The sequence below is a fragment of the Alligator sinensis genome, unplaced genomic scaffold (assembly GCF_000455745.1).
Source record: "Alligator sinensis unplaced genomic scaffold, ASM45574v1 scaffold262_1, whole genome shotgun sequence".
NCBI classification, from domain to species: Eukaryota; Metazoa; Chordata; order Crocodylia; family Alligatoridae; genus Alligator; species Alligator sinensis.
Window position 1 is genome coordinate 1,337,948 of NW_005841904.1, and position 19,022 is coordinate 1,356,969.

A 19,022-nucleotide genomic window follows, 5' to 3' on the forward strand; every position below is an offset into this window, starting at 1 on the left:
CTGGCTTGCATCCATAGATGCTTCTCAAGCAAATCCCGGGACGTCATTCTCCCCCTGTACTCGGCCTTAGTGAGGCTGCAGCTGGAGTACTGTGTCCAGTTTTGGGCTCCACAATTCAAAACGGATGTGGAGAAGCTTGAGAGAGTCCAGAGAAGAGCCATGCGCATGATCAGAGGTCAGGGAAGCAGACCCTACGATGACAGGCTGAGAGCCCTGGGGCTCTTTAGCCTGGAAAAGCGCAGGCTCAGGGGTGATCTGATGGCCACCTATAAGTTTATTAGGGGTGACCACCAGTATCTGGGGGAACGTTTGTTCACCAGAGCACCCCAAGGGATGACGACTAGGTCGAACGGTCATAAACTACTACAAGACCGTTTCAGGCTGGACATAAGGAAGAATTTCTTTACTCTCCGAGCCCCCAAGGTCCGGAACAGCCTGCCACCGGAGGTGGTTCAAGCGCCTACATTGAACACCTTCAAGAGCAAACTGGATGCTTATCTTGCTGGGATCCTATGACCCCAGCTGACTTCCTGCCCTTTGGGCAGGGGGCTGGATTCGATGATCTTCTGAGGTCCCTTCCAGCCCTAATGTCTATGAAATCTATGAGATGTTTTCCATAATTATAGTAGGTTTAGCACAATGTGTTTCTATGAAATGCATAAGCCTGGGTCATAGAGGAGCAAATATAAAAGCCTCAGCATCTTGGAAGGAAGTTGTTTGGAGACACTGGAAATTAACAGGGGTGCAGGTTATAGCCATGTCGGTCTAAGGACATACGCAGACAAGGTTGTTTGGGTAAATCCAATATCTTTTATTAGACCCACTGAAATAGTTCACAAAACTTCTTTGCAAGCTTTCGGGTACAAATGCCCTTTATCAGACTGAGGGAAGCGTCTGCAGGTGGTGCGTGGTCTTCCTGGGTAGAATGAATAGTAAAGAAGCCAGAGGCTGGTATGCATGCAAGAAAGCCAGTCACTGACTACAGACACACATTCAAATCATCCAGGAGAACTCTCCCAGGTTTGCTTTTGTGAGAGAAAAACTGACCTGTGCAGAACTTCAGATAGAGAAGCAAAGAGCTTGCAATATGAATGCTAGACTGCCAGGGGTCCCTAGAGCACACAGACCAGAGAGATTTGCAAGCTTTTTTTTTTTTTAAGTGAATGTGGGCAGGTATCAGGAAAGGTGGGGGCACTGTCTGTGCCACGCACAAAGTAGTCCTCCAGCCTTTCCCCCCTCATATGCTATATTGGAGGATAGCTAGATCTGGGCAGGGTGTGTGCTTCTGTGCTTCCCTGCACCCAAGTGGTGCAGCGTGATTTAAGCAGGGAACAAGCCAGGAGCAGAACACACCAACTAAGTACTTGGTTTTTCCAGCCAAAAGCACTCTGGTGGCATGTTCTGCTCACTGCTTTGCTAAGACTGAAACACTGTCCCTCCCCAGTGGGAGGGCACATGAAAGAGAAACAAAGGACACTAGGATTGTGGAGGTCAGCTCTGTGTCTGCTGCCTGTACAGAAGTTTTGCCTCCTGAGAGATATTCCCTGGGGAGCCACTTCACTCAGGGTGTTCCCAAGTTATTTTTTCCCTGAGTGGCCACTTCTACTCTGGGAGAAAAATTATGAACTTCTGTATGCTTGTGGTTTCTCCAGAGAAAGCAGGGACTCTCCCTGGAGATTCTGAATGTCTGTCTAAGTCCACTATTTCTAATATTTTGCTGCATAGTCAGAACAGAAATATATTGAATTTCTTCCTATGTAGTTGAAGCTGAAAATGTATATTTAATTTGCTCTTGATTGTGGCCTGGAGATTTCTGTCTGCATTATTGATTCCCCATTGTTTCTTGCTCATTGGGAATGTATTGCAGATTATTTTCTCCACAATATTTGGACTGTATTTTTTCAAGCTGTATCTGATGTCCTTGTTTTCCAAGTTTCCAGTTTCTCTAAATTGATTTCTTTTATTCCATTGTCCTGACTAGTTTTTGCAACTTTCTTCCAGTTTAGTGTCAGCTACAAATATTATTGGTGTACTATTACCCCCTTGCTAAGACAAGTAATTAAGATATTACAATATAAGATAGGATGGACAAAGCTGAGCTCTTAAACCATTTCTTCATTCCTGGTCACGGATATGAACACATCTCCCAACCAGACTTTAATCTGGCTTGAGAGAGATACCAATCCACTAATGGTTAGCGCTGACCTGGTGAAGGGGCACTTGGAGGGGTTGGACATATTTAAGTTGGAAGGCCCCGCTAATCTTTACCCAAGGGTACTAAAGGAATTGGCTAGTGTCATAGCAAAATCTCTGGTGCAACTGTTTCAGTGCTCATGGCACTTGGGACAGGTCCCAGAAGATTGGAAAAGGGCCAACATGGTCCCTATTTTCAAGAAAGGGAGGAAGGAGCACCCAGGTAATTATAGGCTGGTTAGCCTCACCTCTTTTCTTGGCAAGACCTTATAAAAAATCATTAAACATCACATGGGGGGAGGGGCAGTGGATAATACAATGTTAAGGGGCAACCAGCATGGGCTTATAGCAGGTAGATCTTGCCTGACCAGCCTGGTCTCTCTTTATGACCATGTCACAAAGTGCTTAGATGGAGGAGTAGAGGTAGATGTTATTTACTTGGGTTTTAAAAAGCCTTCCTGTCACACCCAGTTCTTACAACTAAACTAAGTAGCTGTGACATGGATTTTTTCACAGTCAGGTGGGTGGAAAACTGGCTTATGGGACACACCCAGAGAGTGGTGGTGGATGGGTCGGTTTCTACCTGGAGAGATGTGAGCAGGGTGTCCCCCAAGGCTTTGTCCTTGGATCAGTACTGTTCAATATCTTCATCAGTGATTTGGATGATGGTGTAGAAAACACTCTGTCCAAATTCACAGATGACACCAAACTATGGGGTATAGTAAACACACTAGAGGGTACGGAGCAAATTCAGGTTGATTTGGACAGACTGGGGAAGTGGGTGGATCAGAATAGGATGCAATTTAACAAAGATAAGTGCAGAGTGCTGCACCTGGGGAGAAAGAATCACCAAATACACCTATAGACTAGGAAGCACCATTCTAAGTAACACAGCAGTGGAAAGGGATCTCCGAGTCATAGTCAATGCAATAATGAACATGAGTCGCCAATGTGACAAGATAATAAGTAAGGCTAACTGCACTCTGTCTTGCATTAGTAGGTGCATCACGAGCAGGTCTAGGGAGGTGATACTTCCCCTCTATGCAGCATTGGTGAGGCTGCAACTGGAGTACTGCATCCAGTTTTGGGCACCACACTTCAAGAGGGATGTGGATACCCTGGAAAGGGTTCAGAGGAGGGCTGCTCGTATGGTTGAGGGTCTGCGGGTAAGATCCTATGAAGACAAGATTGAGGGACCTGAATCTCTTCAGCCTCCACAAGAAAATGCTGAGAGGTGATCTTGTGGCTGTCTACAAGCTCTTTGGGGGGAGGGAGGGTCAACAGGGAATAGGGGATACTCTGTTTACCAGGGCGCCCCTCAGGTTTACTAGAAAGAATGGTCATAAACTGAAGGGGAGTAGATTTAGCTTGGACAGCAGGAAGAAATACTTTACAGTGAGGGTTGCCAAAATATGGAATGGGCTTCCAAAGGAGGTGGTGCTTTCCCCTACCTTGGAGGTGTTCAAAAGATTAAGAAGGGGAAGAAGGAGGACCCAGGGAACTATAGACCAGTAAGCCTTACCTCTATCCCTGGGAAAATCCTAGAAAAAATTATCAAGAAGCACATCTGCAGGAGCCCGCTGGCTATTGTGATGTGGAGGGGTAACCAACATGGGGTTTTAGCAGGCCTGACTAACCTAGTTTCCTTTTACGACAAGGCCACCAAATGTTTAGATGCAGGAGTCGAGGTGGATGTTATCTATCTAGACTTCAAGAAAGCCTTTGACAAGGTATCCCATGCCATCCTTATAAGTAAACTGAGGGGATTTGCCTTGGATTATTACAGGGTAGAATGGGTAGCAAACTGGCTCAGGGGTCACACTCAGTGGGTGGTAGTGGATGGGTCAGTGTCAACCTGGAAAGATGTGGGCAGTGGAGTCCCTCAGGGCTCAGTTCCGGGGCCAGTGCTGTTCAACATCTTCATCAGTGATATGGATGAGTGGGTGGGAAGCACCCTGTCCAAATCACAGATGACACAAAATTATGGGGTGCAGCTAAAACCCTGGAGAGGAGGAACCAGATCCAGGCTGACCTAGACAGGCTGGGGAAGTGGGCAGAGAGCAACAGGATGCAATTCAATAGGTGCTGCATCTAGGGAGGAAGAACTGCCATCATACCTACATGCTGGGGGTCAACCTTCTTAGCTCCACTGAGGCAGAAGAAGAATTTGGAGTCACTGTTGACTCCAGGATAAACATGAGTCGCCAATGTGATGAAGCAGTTGGCAGAGCCAATTGCACCTTGTCGTGCATCCGTAGGTGCTTCACAAACAGGTCCAAGGAAGTGATTCTCCCCCTCTATGCAGCGCTGGTGAGACCGCAGCTGGAATACTGTGTCCAGTTCTGGACACCGCAGTTCAAGGGGGATGTGGGCAACCTGGAGAGGGTCCAAAGAAGCGCAGTGAAGGCCCTATAAGAAAAGGCTAAGGGACCTTAATCTCTTCAGCCTCTCCAAGACAAGGCTGAGAAGGGACCTTGTGGAAGTGTACAAATTCATAAGGGGAGAACAACATGAAGTAGGCAACGATCTGTTCACCAGGGCACCCCCTGGAATGACAAGGAGCAATGGCCATAAGCTACTAGAGAGAAGGTTTAGGCTGGACATTAGGAGAAAGTTCTTCACAGTCAGGGTTGCCAGAATCTGGAATGGACTTACAAGGGAGGTGGTGCTCGCCTCATCCTTGGGGGTCTTCAAGAGGAGACTGGACAGGCACCTGGCTGGGATCACATGACCCCAGGGTTGGTGACTACTCTTTCCTGCCCAGAGCAGGGGGTCAAACTCAATGATCTAATAGGTCCCTTCTGACCCTAGTAATCTATGAAATTTATATTAATATTAAATAAAATTGGACCCCTCATTGACCCAACTCATAACCTTCCTCCAATTTATCCAATTTGTCTTTACTTCCTTCTAATTTGCTACTGTTAATTAGTGAATGTGAATTAATTTACCTTAATTGATCAATTAATTACATTCCTTGCTTTAATTAATATCCATTAATTGTAAAGTACAATTAAATGCCGCTCTCTGCTCTTAATATATTATATAGGAATATAATGGTAGGATGCTTCAGTCATTAGATTGCTAGTCTGATATTTAGGAGACTAGAATTCTGTTCTGTGCTTTATGACAAACTTCCCATGTCAGTTTAAAGACACTCGGGGTGAGATTTTTCAGAGGTAGTTCAGGGCCTAAACATGGAAATTGGTGCTAAAACATGTAAGTCAAGAATGTTTGTAAATCCCAGTAGGCATTTATTGTGTATCTTTAAGCACCTCTGTGCCTTTGAAAGCCTGGTCTTTATTTTCTATCTCTTTTGTTCGCCAAGTGTAAAATGGTAATGATAGCATATCCCATGTCAGGATGAACGTGTTAAGGATAGTGAGATATTTAAGTATGTTAATGGGAAGCTATATAAATGCCTTCTCCACACATACTGCATTTCCTCTAGTCACTTCTAGTTTATAAATCTAAAACAAATGGAAGGCAACCCTGCCTAGCAAGATTTGTCTTTAGAAAACTATGGTAACTGTTACCATTACCTTTAGATGTATGTTTGACTCCCCTCACCCCACCCTGCATATTTGTTTAATTATTTTTCTATGGATATGTTTGATTTATGAGGCAGTAGATGCCAAAAACACTCTTCTTTCCTGATAACATTTCCAGGTTAATTTTGCCTTTCAGGGAGGATTAGATGCAAAAAAAAAAAAAAAAAAAATTTATATAAGTAATATATTCTTGAAACATTTTCAGTTACCTTAAGGTTGTAAACGTGTTTATCTCTGAAAGTCAAAAAACAGTAAAATGTTATTCAGCTTTGAAAAAATATTATAAGCAATAGAGAATGAGTCAACCCTATAAAATAACAATTGCTGCAAAGTATTGAAATCAGAGGAAATGTCATCTTTTAGTCATTTATAGGTGCTTTCAGAATGTGAAAATATTCAAGATTTCACTGCTCAGTACACTTATCTAATTGTTTGTTCTTATGATTCAGAATATACCTTGAGGGAACTATTGTGCATCTTTCTTTCATATCTTGCATTCTCACTGTTCTTTCTGTCTGATACCCTAAATAAATCTTTAATCTCCTTGTCTCTTCCTGCCCTTTTGCATTTTTTTTTCTGCTTTAGCCTATTCTGCAAACTTGCTGCCCTTGTTAGACATAGGATTTCACTTTTTGGTAAGTTATTAAGAAAGACATTGATAATGTTATGAATACAGAGGACATTATACATTTTTAGATTTTTTTTGCCCTACCTAGATTAGTCATGAGAAAAATGGTCTGTGGCAGAAAATAAGTGTGATTTATGAGTTCATTGTTTTAAACTTTTCACAGTATGTGTATGCTATGTGTGTACAAAAGTCTACCCTCTGATACATGTTCTATGTTTGGTAAAGTCAATGGGAACAATAAATATGCACCTGAAATTAAAATTTGAAAAAATATATGAACTGTTATACTGTAGCAGGTAATTAGCAACTCTTAGTGTGGGGTTGACTTCCAGATTCTATTTGAATCTCCTTTTTTCAGATATCCAGGACTTTCGCTAAAAAAAATTGCCTAAAACGGTAATGTGTAGCATCACCCAAAGTTTAAACTGAATCAGTCCAAGTAAGAACATGTATAGAAATGGGCCTGAGACACAAAATGTATATATAAATCATGCTCTAAGTTCTCCACAAAGTGACTAGAATTTTTAATACCATCTCACCTTTGTTTAACACCTATGGAAACATAATCTCCAATGATTAAGCTGTCCTCTTTTTTATTATTTTTAGCGTCTTTTTTACTACTCTCTGCATCCATAAAGTTTTAAACAAAAAGAATGGGAACTGAAAAATGAAGGAGAAAAAATGGTACATTGTGAAACAGTGGATGCTTCCTGTTCATTTTATGCAATCTGAAAGAGATGCATGGAGATAAAGTGGGGGAAAATATAACCCTTAACTTCTAAAAGATCTTCAGAGCAAGGGACATTTCAGACATTTCCAATTACACATCAGTTTCATAGATATACAATTATAACATAATGTGAATGTTTCTATATTTTTATTTTAAATGTTTTCTGTCACAATATATCCTTTTTTTTAATAACAGGAAGTGATGCAACAACGGTGGTTAGCTGCCTGCATATATTAGCTCAGTCACTGGATACACGGTAAGTTTAGGAAATTTTTACTTTATTTCAGTGCTAGTTACAATATATACAGTTGTCATGGATCTCTTCAAAGAACACTTTCGCAGTTGGATTGATATTTCTGAAAACTTACCTTTTTCATCCACCCTAATAATGTTGATTCTAAAGAGTAATTATTATGGCCTATGAATTCTAAGGTCCATATTTGCTAGTGTAGTTGGGATCACCGCTTAAAAATCTAAGTGAAGAAGCTGTAACTTCAGAATTTCAATTACTCATACCCATAAAAGCTTAGGCAGGTTTAAAAGAATTCTAGATATGTATTAAGATTTCAAACTGTCTATTAGCATACTAAAGTAGGTAAAATGTAACTCAGTCCTATCTGTTATCATAAACCACATCACACTTAGCACTATACATATTTTTTAGACTACAGATCACCCATGAAGGCATAGATGAGGGTCTGAAATATCTTTTATATAAGCTAATACATGATAATATAATTTAGGATTCACACACTACTGTTGCTTTTTTTTATAGGTCTCCTGTTAGTTCTAGCATGCCTTGCATCATTTTCATGCTATCTATATTTCCAGGGCCCCTGGGAGACATTACACTTAAGACATGATTAACTAGTTAATCACATTTTAAGTAGTAAATTGGTCACACATTAATGCAATTAGTTGCATGATAACTTTGTGGCTTTTTTCTTGTTTTATTAAAGAAAATGTGTGTGATAACTTTGTGGCTGGTTCCCATAACACCTTAAATTGTACATGTGACCAGGCTGATCAGGGCTCCCAGCCTTGGGAACGCATGTGAGCCCTTGACTCAGATATACTCCCATCATTGGAAACCCCATCAACAGACTGGCTTCCTACTTGCTGGTGTGGAGAGAGCCCAGGATCTTAACAAATCTTAATCCTGGGTTCTCCCAGTACCAGCAATATGGTGTGATGGGGATCTGATCCCTGCCATGCATGTGTAGCATGACATGAAGCATGATTGTTGGGAGTGTGCATCAGATACCATGGTGTCTTTAACTGAACATCTGCCAGGGGTCCAGGACTTTTCACTCCGAAGGCAACAAACCTGTTTAAAAGTGTAATTAACTGTACCATTTGTGGCATTGAAAATATAGGGAATCTAAGTCCAACCATAATGTAGGGGAAACACTTATTTCTGGAGATATCCTTTTTTAGATGAAGCATAAAAAGAACAACCTGGATACTTTATTTAAAAAGGATTTAATTAGTTACCATTTTTCTTGTTTTGCCTTACTCCCATATTTCAGGCTGAACATTAGGAAAAACTTCTTTACAACTAGGGTGTCCAGACTATGGAACAAGCTGCCCCCAGAGGTGGTGCAATTATCTACCCTAGAGGTCTTCAAGAGAAGACTAGACAGTTACCTGGCTGGGGTCATCTGACCCCAGATGTCTTTCCTGCTCATGCAGGGGGCAATGATCCTTTGGGGTCCCTTCCAGCCCTATGATTCTATGATCCATGTTATTTACTGTTAAATGACTGTCGTTGCATGATGAAAGAGACTGAGTACATTTCTTACTTACCATGCCAGCATATAGCAAAGCTTAATTAGTAAAACACTTTGATCCAAAAATAAAAACATTATAGAAATTCAGAATGTTATAGCTACAACATTGAAAAATGCTATTTAAAGAAGGTGTTCGTTAACTTTAGAAACCCTGACTGAAAATTATGTACAGAATATCTTTTCTTAAACTATTTTTTGTTACATTTTTATGGTTTTTATTCTCCCCCTAATTTCAAGTGGTTTAAATTATGATTGATGAGAGAGAGTGTGGTCTAGTGGAAAGAGCACTGGGTTGGAAAGGTAATATTACCAGCTCTGTGACTCATCTACTGTGTTAATTTAATTGATGTCTGCTGTAATTGGCTTGCATCATGGAAAACAGCATGCAGAATAGATCAGCAGTGACTTGAAGACAGAGGCCATGGACTAATACAGTGCTGACTTTGTGGTCTGTCCCTTTTAGTTGAGGACATTTTGATTAGAGGCACAAATGGAATCCTAACTAAATGCTTAATTGTTTCATAATTGTCTACTGCTGCAAAATCATGTATGTTGTTGACATGCCCAATATACTAATTCAAGTAATTGTCCTTCAGTTCACAATTTAGAAGTTCTTCAGTATATTATTGGGAAATCCTAAGTCTAATTAGAGATAGATAAAAGTAGCCAACAAGTCAGGGCCAGATTGTATCCCAACAATTAGGTGTGTAAGTGGATTTATATGCCTCACTGCATTTCTATTCCACTCTGCTCGAGTCCCTGAAAAACTGTTAATACAAAAAGTGGGTGGATCCTCCTCCTCCTCCTTACATCTTTTTTGTGATTCACTTTTAAGGGTTAGGTGATAGCATGCTACCAAAGTACATGCATTAATAGATTTTTCAGGGACTTGAACAAAATGAAATAGAATAGCAGTTAAGCATCTTAGTCCACTTATGCACCTAATAGGTAAAATAGAATCTGTCCTCTAAATATCTCTGTTTATAAAATATATATTGGCAATTGATGGAGTATTGAATTAAAGCTTTTTTGTTTTGGTTTTCTTCCTCATATATTATTTTGTAGAACTGTCATGAAATCAGGCTCTGAGCTGGTTAAAGCTGGACTACGGGCATTCTTTGAAAATGCAGCTGAAGATTTGGAAAAGACTTCAGAAAACCTTAAACTTGGAAAATTTACTCATTCTCGAACACAAATTAAAGGTGTCTCACAGAATATCAACTATACTACAGTAGCACTGTTACCAATATTGACATCCATGTTTGAACATATTGCTCAGCATCATTTTGGTGTTGATTTACTTTGTAAGTCCTTTCTTTTTTCATTTATTTTCAGTAGTTAATTCTGTTATAACAACATGTACTGTTTTATTAGTGAATGCATGAATACATTAAGCCAAATTTGCTTCTTAGTTTTCTGGTACAGAGGTAGAATAACTATGGCCTATGGAACCTATTTATCTGGCCTGTGGAGACAGGGGGCTTGACTCAGACGGGCCAAAAAGTGGCACTGCAGGGAGGAGCAGTAGCTTTGGCTCTGGTTCTGGCTCCAGTAAGGGTGGCAGAGGCCCAGGTGGAAGAAACCCATGCTCAGAGCTGAGCCTATTAAAGTGCCCCCTTCCACTCCAGAATCTTGCCGATCCCAATCTAGTATGTTTCTGGCATCAAACCTGGAATTAATTCTATAGGATTTCTTTCTTTCTATTGGCTTTTCTTTCATTTTAAAAAGTTTACCTTGGATGTGTACAGTGTTGCAGAACTCAGTGAACACCGTGTCCATTTGGCTTTCTGAGCATAGCATTTATTAATCTAGAGCGTGAGAATTTGCTTTATGCCTTATATAAAATTAAGAGGGATAGAAATTTCCATTGCATTCTTTTATGTTGTTGGAATAAAGTGTCTCAAAGCTCTTTGGCCAAAAATATGGTGCTGTTTTACCCTTTTGGGGGGGAGGGGGGGAAATCTAGAAAATGAAACTTCAGTGGCTTACATTTTTAAAAATGAAAATGTTTTGAAGATGAAAATAGGAATTTTCATCTGTATTTTAAAAGTGCTGTTAGCAAGAAAAAGTAATTCTGTTCATTGTAAAGGATCAATTTGAGGTTCAGTAATGGCATATTTACTCAAATATAAGTCCAGGTTTACCCCCACCCCAGTCAGCATGGGGCAAAAATCTTTCACCTTACATTCACATACAAGGAAACCTGATCAAATAAATTGTCTGTCATTAAACTGCTGCCAAAAGCAGCTTTTGCTCAGTAATGGAAACCAACTATTAAGTTGATTAAATGCAGCTAACATTGAGCATGACTACAGAACACTTTTTTTCAATATTGGGCAAACAAGAATAGGTTATTACAGCCTATTTTAATAAGATATATAGTAGTTCCCACTGCACTCAGCCCCCCTCACCACTGACTCGTTTCCAAGTCATGGTGAGCCACTACACTGAATATATTTAGACTTCCTCTTCACTCCCACAGCTAAGCTGTGCCTTTTTTCCCTATTTCAAATTATTTCTGTTTCTCCACCAGCCTCAAATGCCTTGTAAATGTCACCAAATGGGAACCCAAACAGTTCATCCAGAGTCCCTCAGCCACCCCCTCTCTCTGCCTGTCACATACGATTAATGTATCCCCATTCTCCATGAAAACCTGGTTCCAGTCATGGGGTGGGGTCAAATTAGCAGATTGATCCATTGTGGGCAGTATCTGGAGTACACACTCTGGGCAGGCTAACTGCTGTGGGTTTCCCCCATGTACGAAACTCAATGGCACATTTGTTTTGATAATGGGGGACTGCGTATGTGCTTACCCCTGGCTTTCTTCTTGGCCTTTTGGTTAGAAGAAAGCAAGACTAGAAGGCAAGTGAACACCAGGGCCACTGGACCTGGGGCTTAAACATAGGATCCCTGCCATGGATTTGGGGAGTATCCGAATCCCCAGACTGATGGGTCTGGGAGGAAGAGATACTTGCCCAGTGGTAGAGCCACACAGATTTGAAAAATTGAGCTCCTCTTGGTTGGAAATTGGAACTTGACTATTGGGCTTTATGTTACAGAATTTGTAATTGATTTGGACCTTGAGACAGAATAAAAACAAAATGCTATATATGTGGATAGAAAATACAAAAGTGATCCTTAAAACGGTGTTTATGGATTACCTATGCAAAAACTTGCATCAGTTTTAAAAAAGGTAAAAAGCCTCAGTTCTGAATGAACTAAGTCTATGGGTATCCATAATAATTTGCAAATTACTATGGGCATGTTTATTTCAGTGTCAGGTTTTCAAATTTGGTCTTCACTTCCATGTGCTCAGGGGGAGCAGGGTCTAACAATAACGAGGGGCAGGAGGGGCTGCAGGGGGATGAAGTTGGAGGGGCAGAGGACAAAGGGGCCATCTGACTTGCTCAGATTTATTTTACCTATTATAGCAGTAGGAGGGTTCAAAATCAAAGCAACTGTCCAATAATTATATTCTATACCTGGAAAATTTTAACAAATTCCATATATAGATACTAAGTATCGGGGGGGTTATCTTATATTCCAGGCCATCTCTCCCTAAATCCACAAGGCTTTGAGTTAGTATCCTACAATTGATGCAGGTGGACTGCTGTGGTTTAACTTGAAATTGATAATCAAAATTTTGATTAATTGAAATATTGTGATAAATGCTAATGTTTAATCATCTTTTTAAGTTTTGGTGTCTGCAAAGAATGCTAGATATGCATCAGATAAATTAAAATAAATATATAATATATGCTCCCAATATTGCCAGGCCAGAAATTAGGGCTGTGTGAAGCTTTGGTTGCTGATACAATTCAGTGGAAATTCGGCCCAATTCAGTGGCCGAATCTCCAAATCCAAGTCAAATCAGGAAACCCTTTAATCTCTGAATTGAATCAGAACCCTCTGAATTGATTTTTAAACATTCAGTGATTGGGACATAGAAACGGCTTTTAATGTTTTTTCTACATACGTCTAGGTACCAGGTGGCTCGTCAATGTTGTGATGCTGGAGTGGATGGAGCATCCCACAGGAGTACAGCGGGGACTCCCCAGCGTGCATGGCAGCAGACCTGAAAGTGGACCAGAAGGACTTCCAGGTCTGCCAGGGTCCCCCTGCAGGGTCCCACACAGGGTCTCCCCGCAGCTGATTGCCGAGCCGGGGATGGGTGCGGGGGCCCCCCATGCGCTCCCCAGTGGAAGTACTTCCAGTCTGCTTCCAGGTTCACTGCTGAGCATGTGGGGGCCCCCCTGCACTCCTGTGGGATGCTTCATCTGCCCCAGCATCACAGCATTCATGAGCTGTGCCTGGTACCTCAAGGTATGTAGAAAAAACATTTAAAGCTGTGTCTATTGCTGAATCACTGATTCTCTGAGTCAGCATCGAATCTTCACTTTCGGATTCAGCTGAATCGAATCAGTAACAGTGATCCAAATCCATGAATCAAATAGCTCTCCCTGATTTGGGCCAAATCTGAATAGAATATGGCCCATTTCGCACACCCCTACCAAAAATATTTTGTAGCACACATGAGAAAATTTCATTCATCATTTGATCAGTCATTGTTTGGTCGGATTGTATAAATGAACAAAAATATATACTGTTTTTCTTTTTTTAAAGTAGATTTTGTATGAATGTTTCATAGCATTATGCAAACTTTTTTTTTTTCTTCCTTTCAGTGGGTGATGTTCAAGTTTCATGCTACAGAATTCTTTGTAGTCTATATTCCCTTGGGACTGGAAAGAACATCTATGTAGAAAGGTATTGAATGAAAGGATATGTTGTATTTCAGAGACTGTAAAATATATTACTTACTGTATATCTATCCAAATGGAGGTGTTTCAATTTAAAATCTTATTTGATTTAAGTTTAATCTTATTTCATTTAAGTTTAATAGTGATTTTAGCAGAAGTGGCAAAATGTTTTGAAAAATAATAGGTGTACAGAGATGTGATATGAGTTTTCCTTTCAAGAATGTATAACCTCTTCTCCATCAGCTTATTACCATTGTAACACAGACATAACAGGAGTTTGGCTTTCAAGAATTTGGGGTACAGTTCCCCCCAAACCCTTGCACTGATCTTCTTGAAACTTGGCAGGTTTTATGCTCTCCGCAGAGGCTACGAATCCTGCAAATTTCATCCAAATCAGACAAAAAACAACATGGACGTAGTCTTTCTAGACTTTAAGAAGGCCTTTTCACACTGTCTCTCACCCCATTCTCATCAATAAATTAGGTGACTGTGACATAGATGCCTGCAGAGTTGGATGGGTAAAAAAACTGGATGATGGGGCGCACCCAGAGAGTAGTGGTGGACAGGTCATACTCAACCTGGTGAGATGTGAGCAGTGGGGTCCCCCAGGGCTCAGTCCTCAGGCCTGCACTGTTTAACATCTTCATCAGTGACTTGGATGAGGGGGTTGAAAGCACGTTGTCCAAGTTTGCTGATGACACCAAGAAGTAGGGTGAGGTGGACAAACTTGAAGGGAGAGAGAGGCTGCAACTAGATTTAGACAGACTACAAAAGTGGGCAGACAAGAATAGGATGGGGGTCAACGTAGACAAATGCAGGGTGCTGCACCTTGGGAGAAGGAATCCACAGCATACATACAGGCTGGGGAGTTCCCTTCTTGAAAGCATAGAGGCAGAAAGGGATCTTAGAGTCATTATTGACTCCAAGATGAACATGAGCTTCCAATGCCAGACTGCAGCCAGCAAGGCCAGCCATACCTTGTCACGCATCCAAAGGTGCATCTCAAGCCGGTCCAGAGAGGCCCCTCTATGCGACATTGGTCAGGCCGCAATTGGAGTACTGCATCCACTACTGGGTGCTGCACTTAGAAAAGGATGTGGCCAGCCTGGAGAGATTTCAAAAGAGGGCCACCCATTTGGTGAGAGGGCAGTAGGACAGGCCCTATGAGGAGAGACTGAGGGACCTGAACCTGTTCAGCCTCAGCACGAGGAGGCTGAGGGGGGACCTGGTGGCTGCCTACAAACTCATCAGGGGAGATCAACAGCAAATAGGCAGACCCTTTTTCTCCCCAGCACCACCTGGGGTTATGAGAAACAATGGTAATAAGCTGATGGAGAAGAGGTTTATGTTAGAGATCAGAAGGCAATATTTTACAGTTAGGGTAGCCAAAATCTGGAACCAACTTCCCAGGGAAGTGTCCCTCGCCCTACCTTGGGTAAATTCAAAAAGAGGTTAGATGATCAGCTGTCTGGGGTCTTGTGAGCCCAGCATTCATTCCCTCCTGTGGCGGGGGGTCAGGCTAGATGATCTGTTCAGGTCCCTCCTAGGTCAGGCTAGATGATCTGTTCAGGTCCCTCCTGACCCTAGCTACTATGAAACAAAGTTATAGATATTTCATTGATTCCCCATTGTACCCTATGGCCAGATCTCCAAGGTGACTCTGAAGCTTCGGAGTGGCTTCGGCCATATCAAGGCAGAAACCTGGTCCGGAGCTCTGGATCAGGTCACGGCCATCCGAAGCGGCCAGATCTGAAGCCGGATCAGATCGCTGCCAACATCTAAGGCAGATAAAACTAGAAACCTATTTCTAACAGATATTAGCCTCCAAAAGAGGAGGAGAGGAGGTTAGGGTACTTGAGATATGAGAGACCTGAGTCCTAGTCACCCCTCACTTAGAGGAGGTTTGAACCTACTATTGTGTCCAGCACAGTTCTCTAACCACCATGCAGCAGATTAGGCATTAGCTACACTTCCTCTCTGGAGCAGCTTTTGACATTGGCTCCCTGAGCATTCAAGGAAGAAAGAAAGACTAGGAAAAAGAGTCAGAGAAATTAATGGGCCAGAAACTTCAACTTGGCTCTGTCCATTTTACCCAATGGCTATTAAATGCAAGTGGTTCAGTTTCAAAAGGAGCACCAGAGATTGGTTTCAATAATGCCTGACTTGTAGTGTGGTGGTTGGACCACAATGCTAGGAAGTGAGGCAGATGCAGTTCCAGATCACCTTTAGGCACAAGGGTCTAGAACTGATGTCTCCTGCTTCTGTGCAAGCCCCCTAACCCCTTGTCTCTGAGGTAAAGGATGGGAGGGCCCTCTTCCCCTACCCTGCAATATTTTTTCTGGAACTTGCATGCATATGTAGGCACCTACATGCATAGTTTAAATGTGCAGGCTTATGCATCCAGAGCACAAAGTGGAAGCCAATAACAGACAGGTAAATAGCCAGAAAACAACCACTTGGAATCTGAAAGGGAAACAAAATTCTCTCTCAGGTGACTATAGACCTACTGGTTCTGATTAGTTATCTCCTCAGTAGCCTTTATTCAAATAAATCTCTTAGAAATTGCTCCTTTTGCTTCTTAGTAATCTGGTTCTTTCATGGGTCTTCAGGCAAGTCTATTGGTTCTTATGGACCAAAATAATAGTTTTTGTTTGTTTTTCCTAACCTTGGCTATTTGCTCTTAAATTCTTTCTTATCTTATTTTGGGGAGGGAGGGGGGTGTTCCCTGAATAATTTATGCAGGGGTGTAACAGGGCATTTCTACGTCTTGGGCAGTTTGGTGAATGGGCAGAGCTGCCAGCAACAGCAGTATGGCGAGCTGCAGCAGCAGCCATTTTTGGTTCCCTACCAGAGGCAGTGCTCAGCAGTGCAACCTCAGTCACCCCCACTCAGTTACAGTACTGAATTTCTGCACTGCTTTTCTTTTGCTTCAGTTGGGTTAGATTTCTCTTTACCAGAGTTTATCTGTTTGCCTGGTATAATATTTTTTTCTTTATGATAGAGCTGTATTAGTATTTACTCACTTGGCTTACTGCTTTCTTCCTCATTTAAGTTTATGCAAAACTCTAGAATGCTAGTTTCAGAGATGATACCTTTTATTAGACCAACTAAGAAATCAAAAAAATATATATCATATTTAAAGGTATGCATTAGGGCACTGCGAAACCACTGTTTCATATTTGGCTGTTTCAGAGGACAGTGATTCATTTCAGTGTTCTGGATCACTGTTCTGTTTCGATTTGGCCAAATTTGTTTTGGAGTTTTAACAGTTTCAGTGCTGATTCTGAAATTCAGATTGGCCAGGGAGAGACAGGCACAGCTGGGTGGCTGCAGGTTCTCCTGCAGCTCCTTCAGCTGTGCCTGCCTCTCTCCAGGTTGAGGGAGCTGTGGGAGAAGCCCCCATGGCTGCCCTGCCTGGCTCCATCCCCCACCTGGTCCCAGTCTTATGGCACTTTAAAAAAAAAAAAAAAAAAAAAAGCCCCGCACTCACTGGCTGCAGAAGTGGTAATCAGGACCTCTGAGTGCTCATAACAGAGCCCCCCCATGCACCACAGGGCAGCGCAGATCACCCCCTCCCCCCCAGCATCCACAAGGCAGCTGCTCTGTGGCTTGGGTGCAGTGCAAGGCTGAGTGCTGTCTGGGAGTTGGGGCCACTGGGGCTGAGCAGTGCTGGGCTGCAGCTGACTGCTAGAGCCATCCGAGCTCCCAGACGGCACACAGTGCCCTGCTGAGCCACACTACACCTGCACGATGTGACAGCTGTGGCATGGGTGCCATGCAAGAGGGGCGATCCCTGCTGCCCCCCACTGTCCTGCACTGTATGGGGGGCTCTGCCATGAGCCCCTAGATGCCCTGATCACTGTTGCTACAACCTGTGAGTGCAGGGCTTTTTTTGTTTTTGTTTTAAAGTGCCAGGAGGCTGGGGCTGGGCAGGGCAGCCATGGGGGCTTCTCCTGCAGCTCCTCCAACCTGGGAAGAGTCAGGCACAGCCAGAGGAGTAGAGGTGGCAGAGCCCCGTGGGGCAGTGGGGAGCAGCAGGGATCGCCCTCACCCCCGCACTTGGCACCCATGGTGCAGCTGTTGCATTGCACAGGTGTAGCACAGCTCAGCAGAGTGCCACATGCTGTCTGGGAGCTGTGGTGGCTCCAGCAGTCAAGCAGAGTTCAGCAGCACTCAGCCCCAGTGGCTCCAGCTCCCAGATAGCAAGCAGCACCCTGCCAAGCCACACTGCACCCATGCTATGGGGCAGCTGCCACGTGGGTCCTAAGTGGGGACAGCAATCCCTGCTGGCCCCCACTGCCCCATGCAGCATGGTGGGGGGGGGTCTCTGCCATGAGACCTCAAAGGCCCTGATTGCTGCTGCTGCAGACGGTGAGTGCTTGGCTTTTTTTTTTTTTTTTTTAAATGCCAGGAGGCTGGGGCCAGGTGCAGAATGGGGCTGGGCAGGGCAACTATGGGGGCTTGTCCTCCACCCCATCCCCTTCCTGCCCCAGTTGGGGGAGACTCAGGAGAAGCCCCTATGGTTGCCCTGCCTGGCCCCATCCCCTTCCTGGCCCCAGCCTCCCGGCACTTTAAAAGGAGGGCTGCAGGGCTGTGCTGGACTCTTCCCAGGGTCACATCCAAAACATTCCAAAACATTTAAAGCATTTCTGAAATGTTTTGGATGGTTTTGTTTTGTTTTGGAGATGTTTTGGAGTCTTCTGTTTCATTTCGGATTTGGTGTTTCGGGCTCCGAAACAGGCCAAGCACCTCCAAAACAAAACAGCTGCCAAAATTTTGCACAGCCCTAGTATGCATGCCTTCTGGCAGTCTCCTAGGGTGCAATTTAATAGCCTCCATGATAACTGCAAGGGTATTTCCCAACTCTTGACAGTAGTGGGTTTTTTTATTAAGTTACCTCTTTTTGTAAATGTGCCCTGTTTTTCTTCCAAAGTAAAGCAAAAGCATAATAGCTTTTTAAAAATCTTTTATCTATATGGCACTCATTCTTTAATTAAACTTTTCCTTTTTAAATTAGAAGAAAGCATTGATAATAAAATATGGTTGGAATATTGACTTTATCTGACTCTTACATCAAACTTTTTATTATAAATATTCTCTGAATGATAATTCTGATATTTATATATTATGTCTGCCATCACAAGGACAGTCTAATTTGAATGGGCAGGATATAAGCACAACTATTAACAATATACAGCTGGAATGCTTTTTTACAGTTATGTGTGTTCTGTTTCTGCCATATCCATTTCTACCCTGGCAATAAAACTACCATAAACTTTTACTTTACAAAATGATTTTATGTTAATATTATCCTCATTTTCCCTTTCTTTTTGTATTGTCACATTTCTGTATAATTTTTATATAAAGCATTCA

The 19,022-nt window shown here is 42.5% G+C and overlaps 1 protein-coding gene across 3 annotated transcripts in view; it reads left to right on the forward strand.

Moving 5' to 3' along the window:
* Nucleotides 1-19,022, forward strand: part of RYR3 (ryanodine receptor 3) — a 585,375-nt gene that overhangs the window by 421,207 nt on the left and 145,146 nt on the right. For all 3 annotated transcript variants that reach the window (XR_003092800.1, XM_025197735.1, XM_025197736.1), the window contains 4 exons: nucleotides 6,330-6,379; nucleotides 7,298-7,358; nucleotides 9,958-10,196; nucleotides 13,575-13,656. Coding sequence is in view for 2 of the 3 variants with exons in the window: in XM_025197735.1 (XP_025053520.1) it covers nucleotides 6,330-6,379; nucleotides 7,298-7,358; nucleotides 9,958-10,196; nucleotides 13,575-13,656 (432 nt within the window). In the remaining variant the exon portion in view is untranslated. The remainder of the gene's footprint in view (nucleotides 1-6,329; nucleotides 6,380-7,297; nucleotides 7,359-9,957; nucleotides 10,197-13,574; nucleotides 13,657-19,022) is intronic.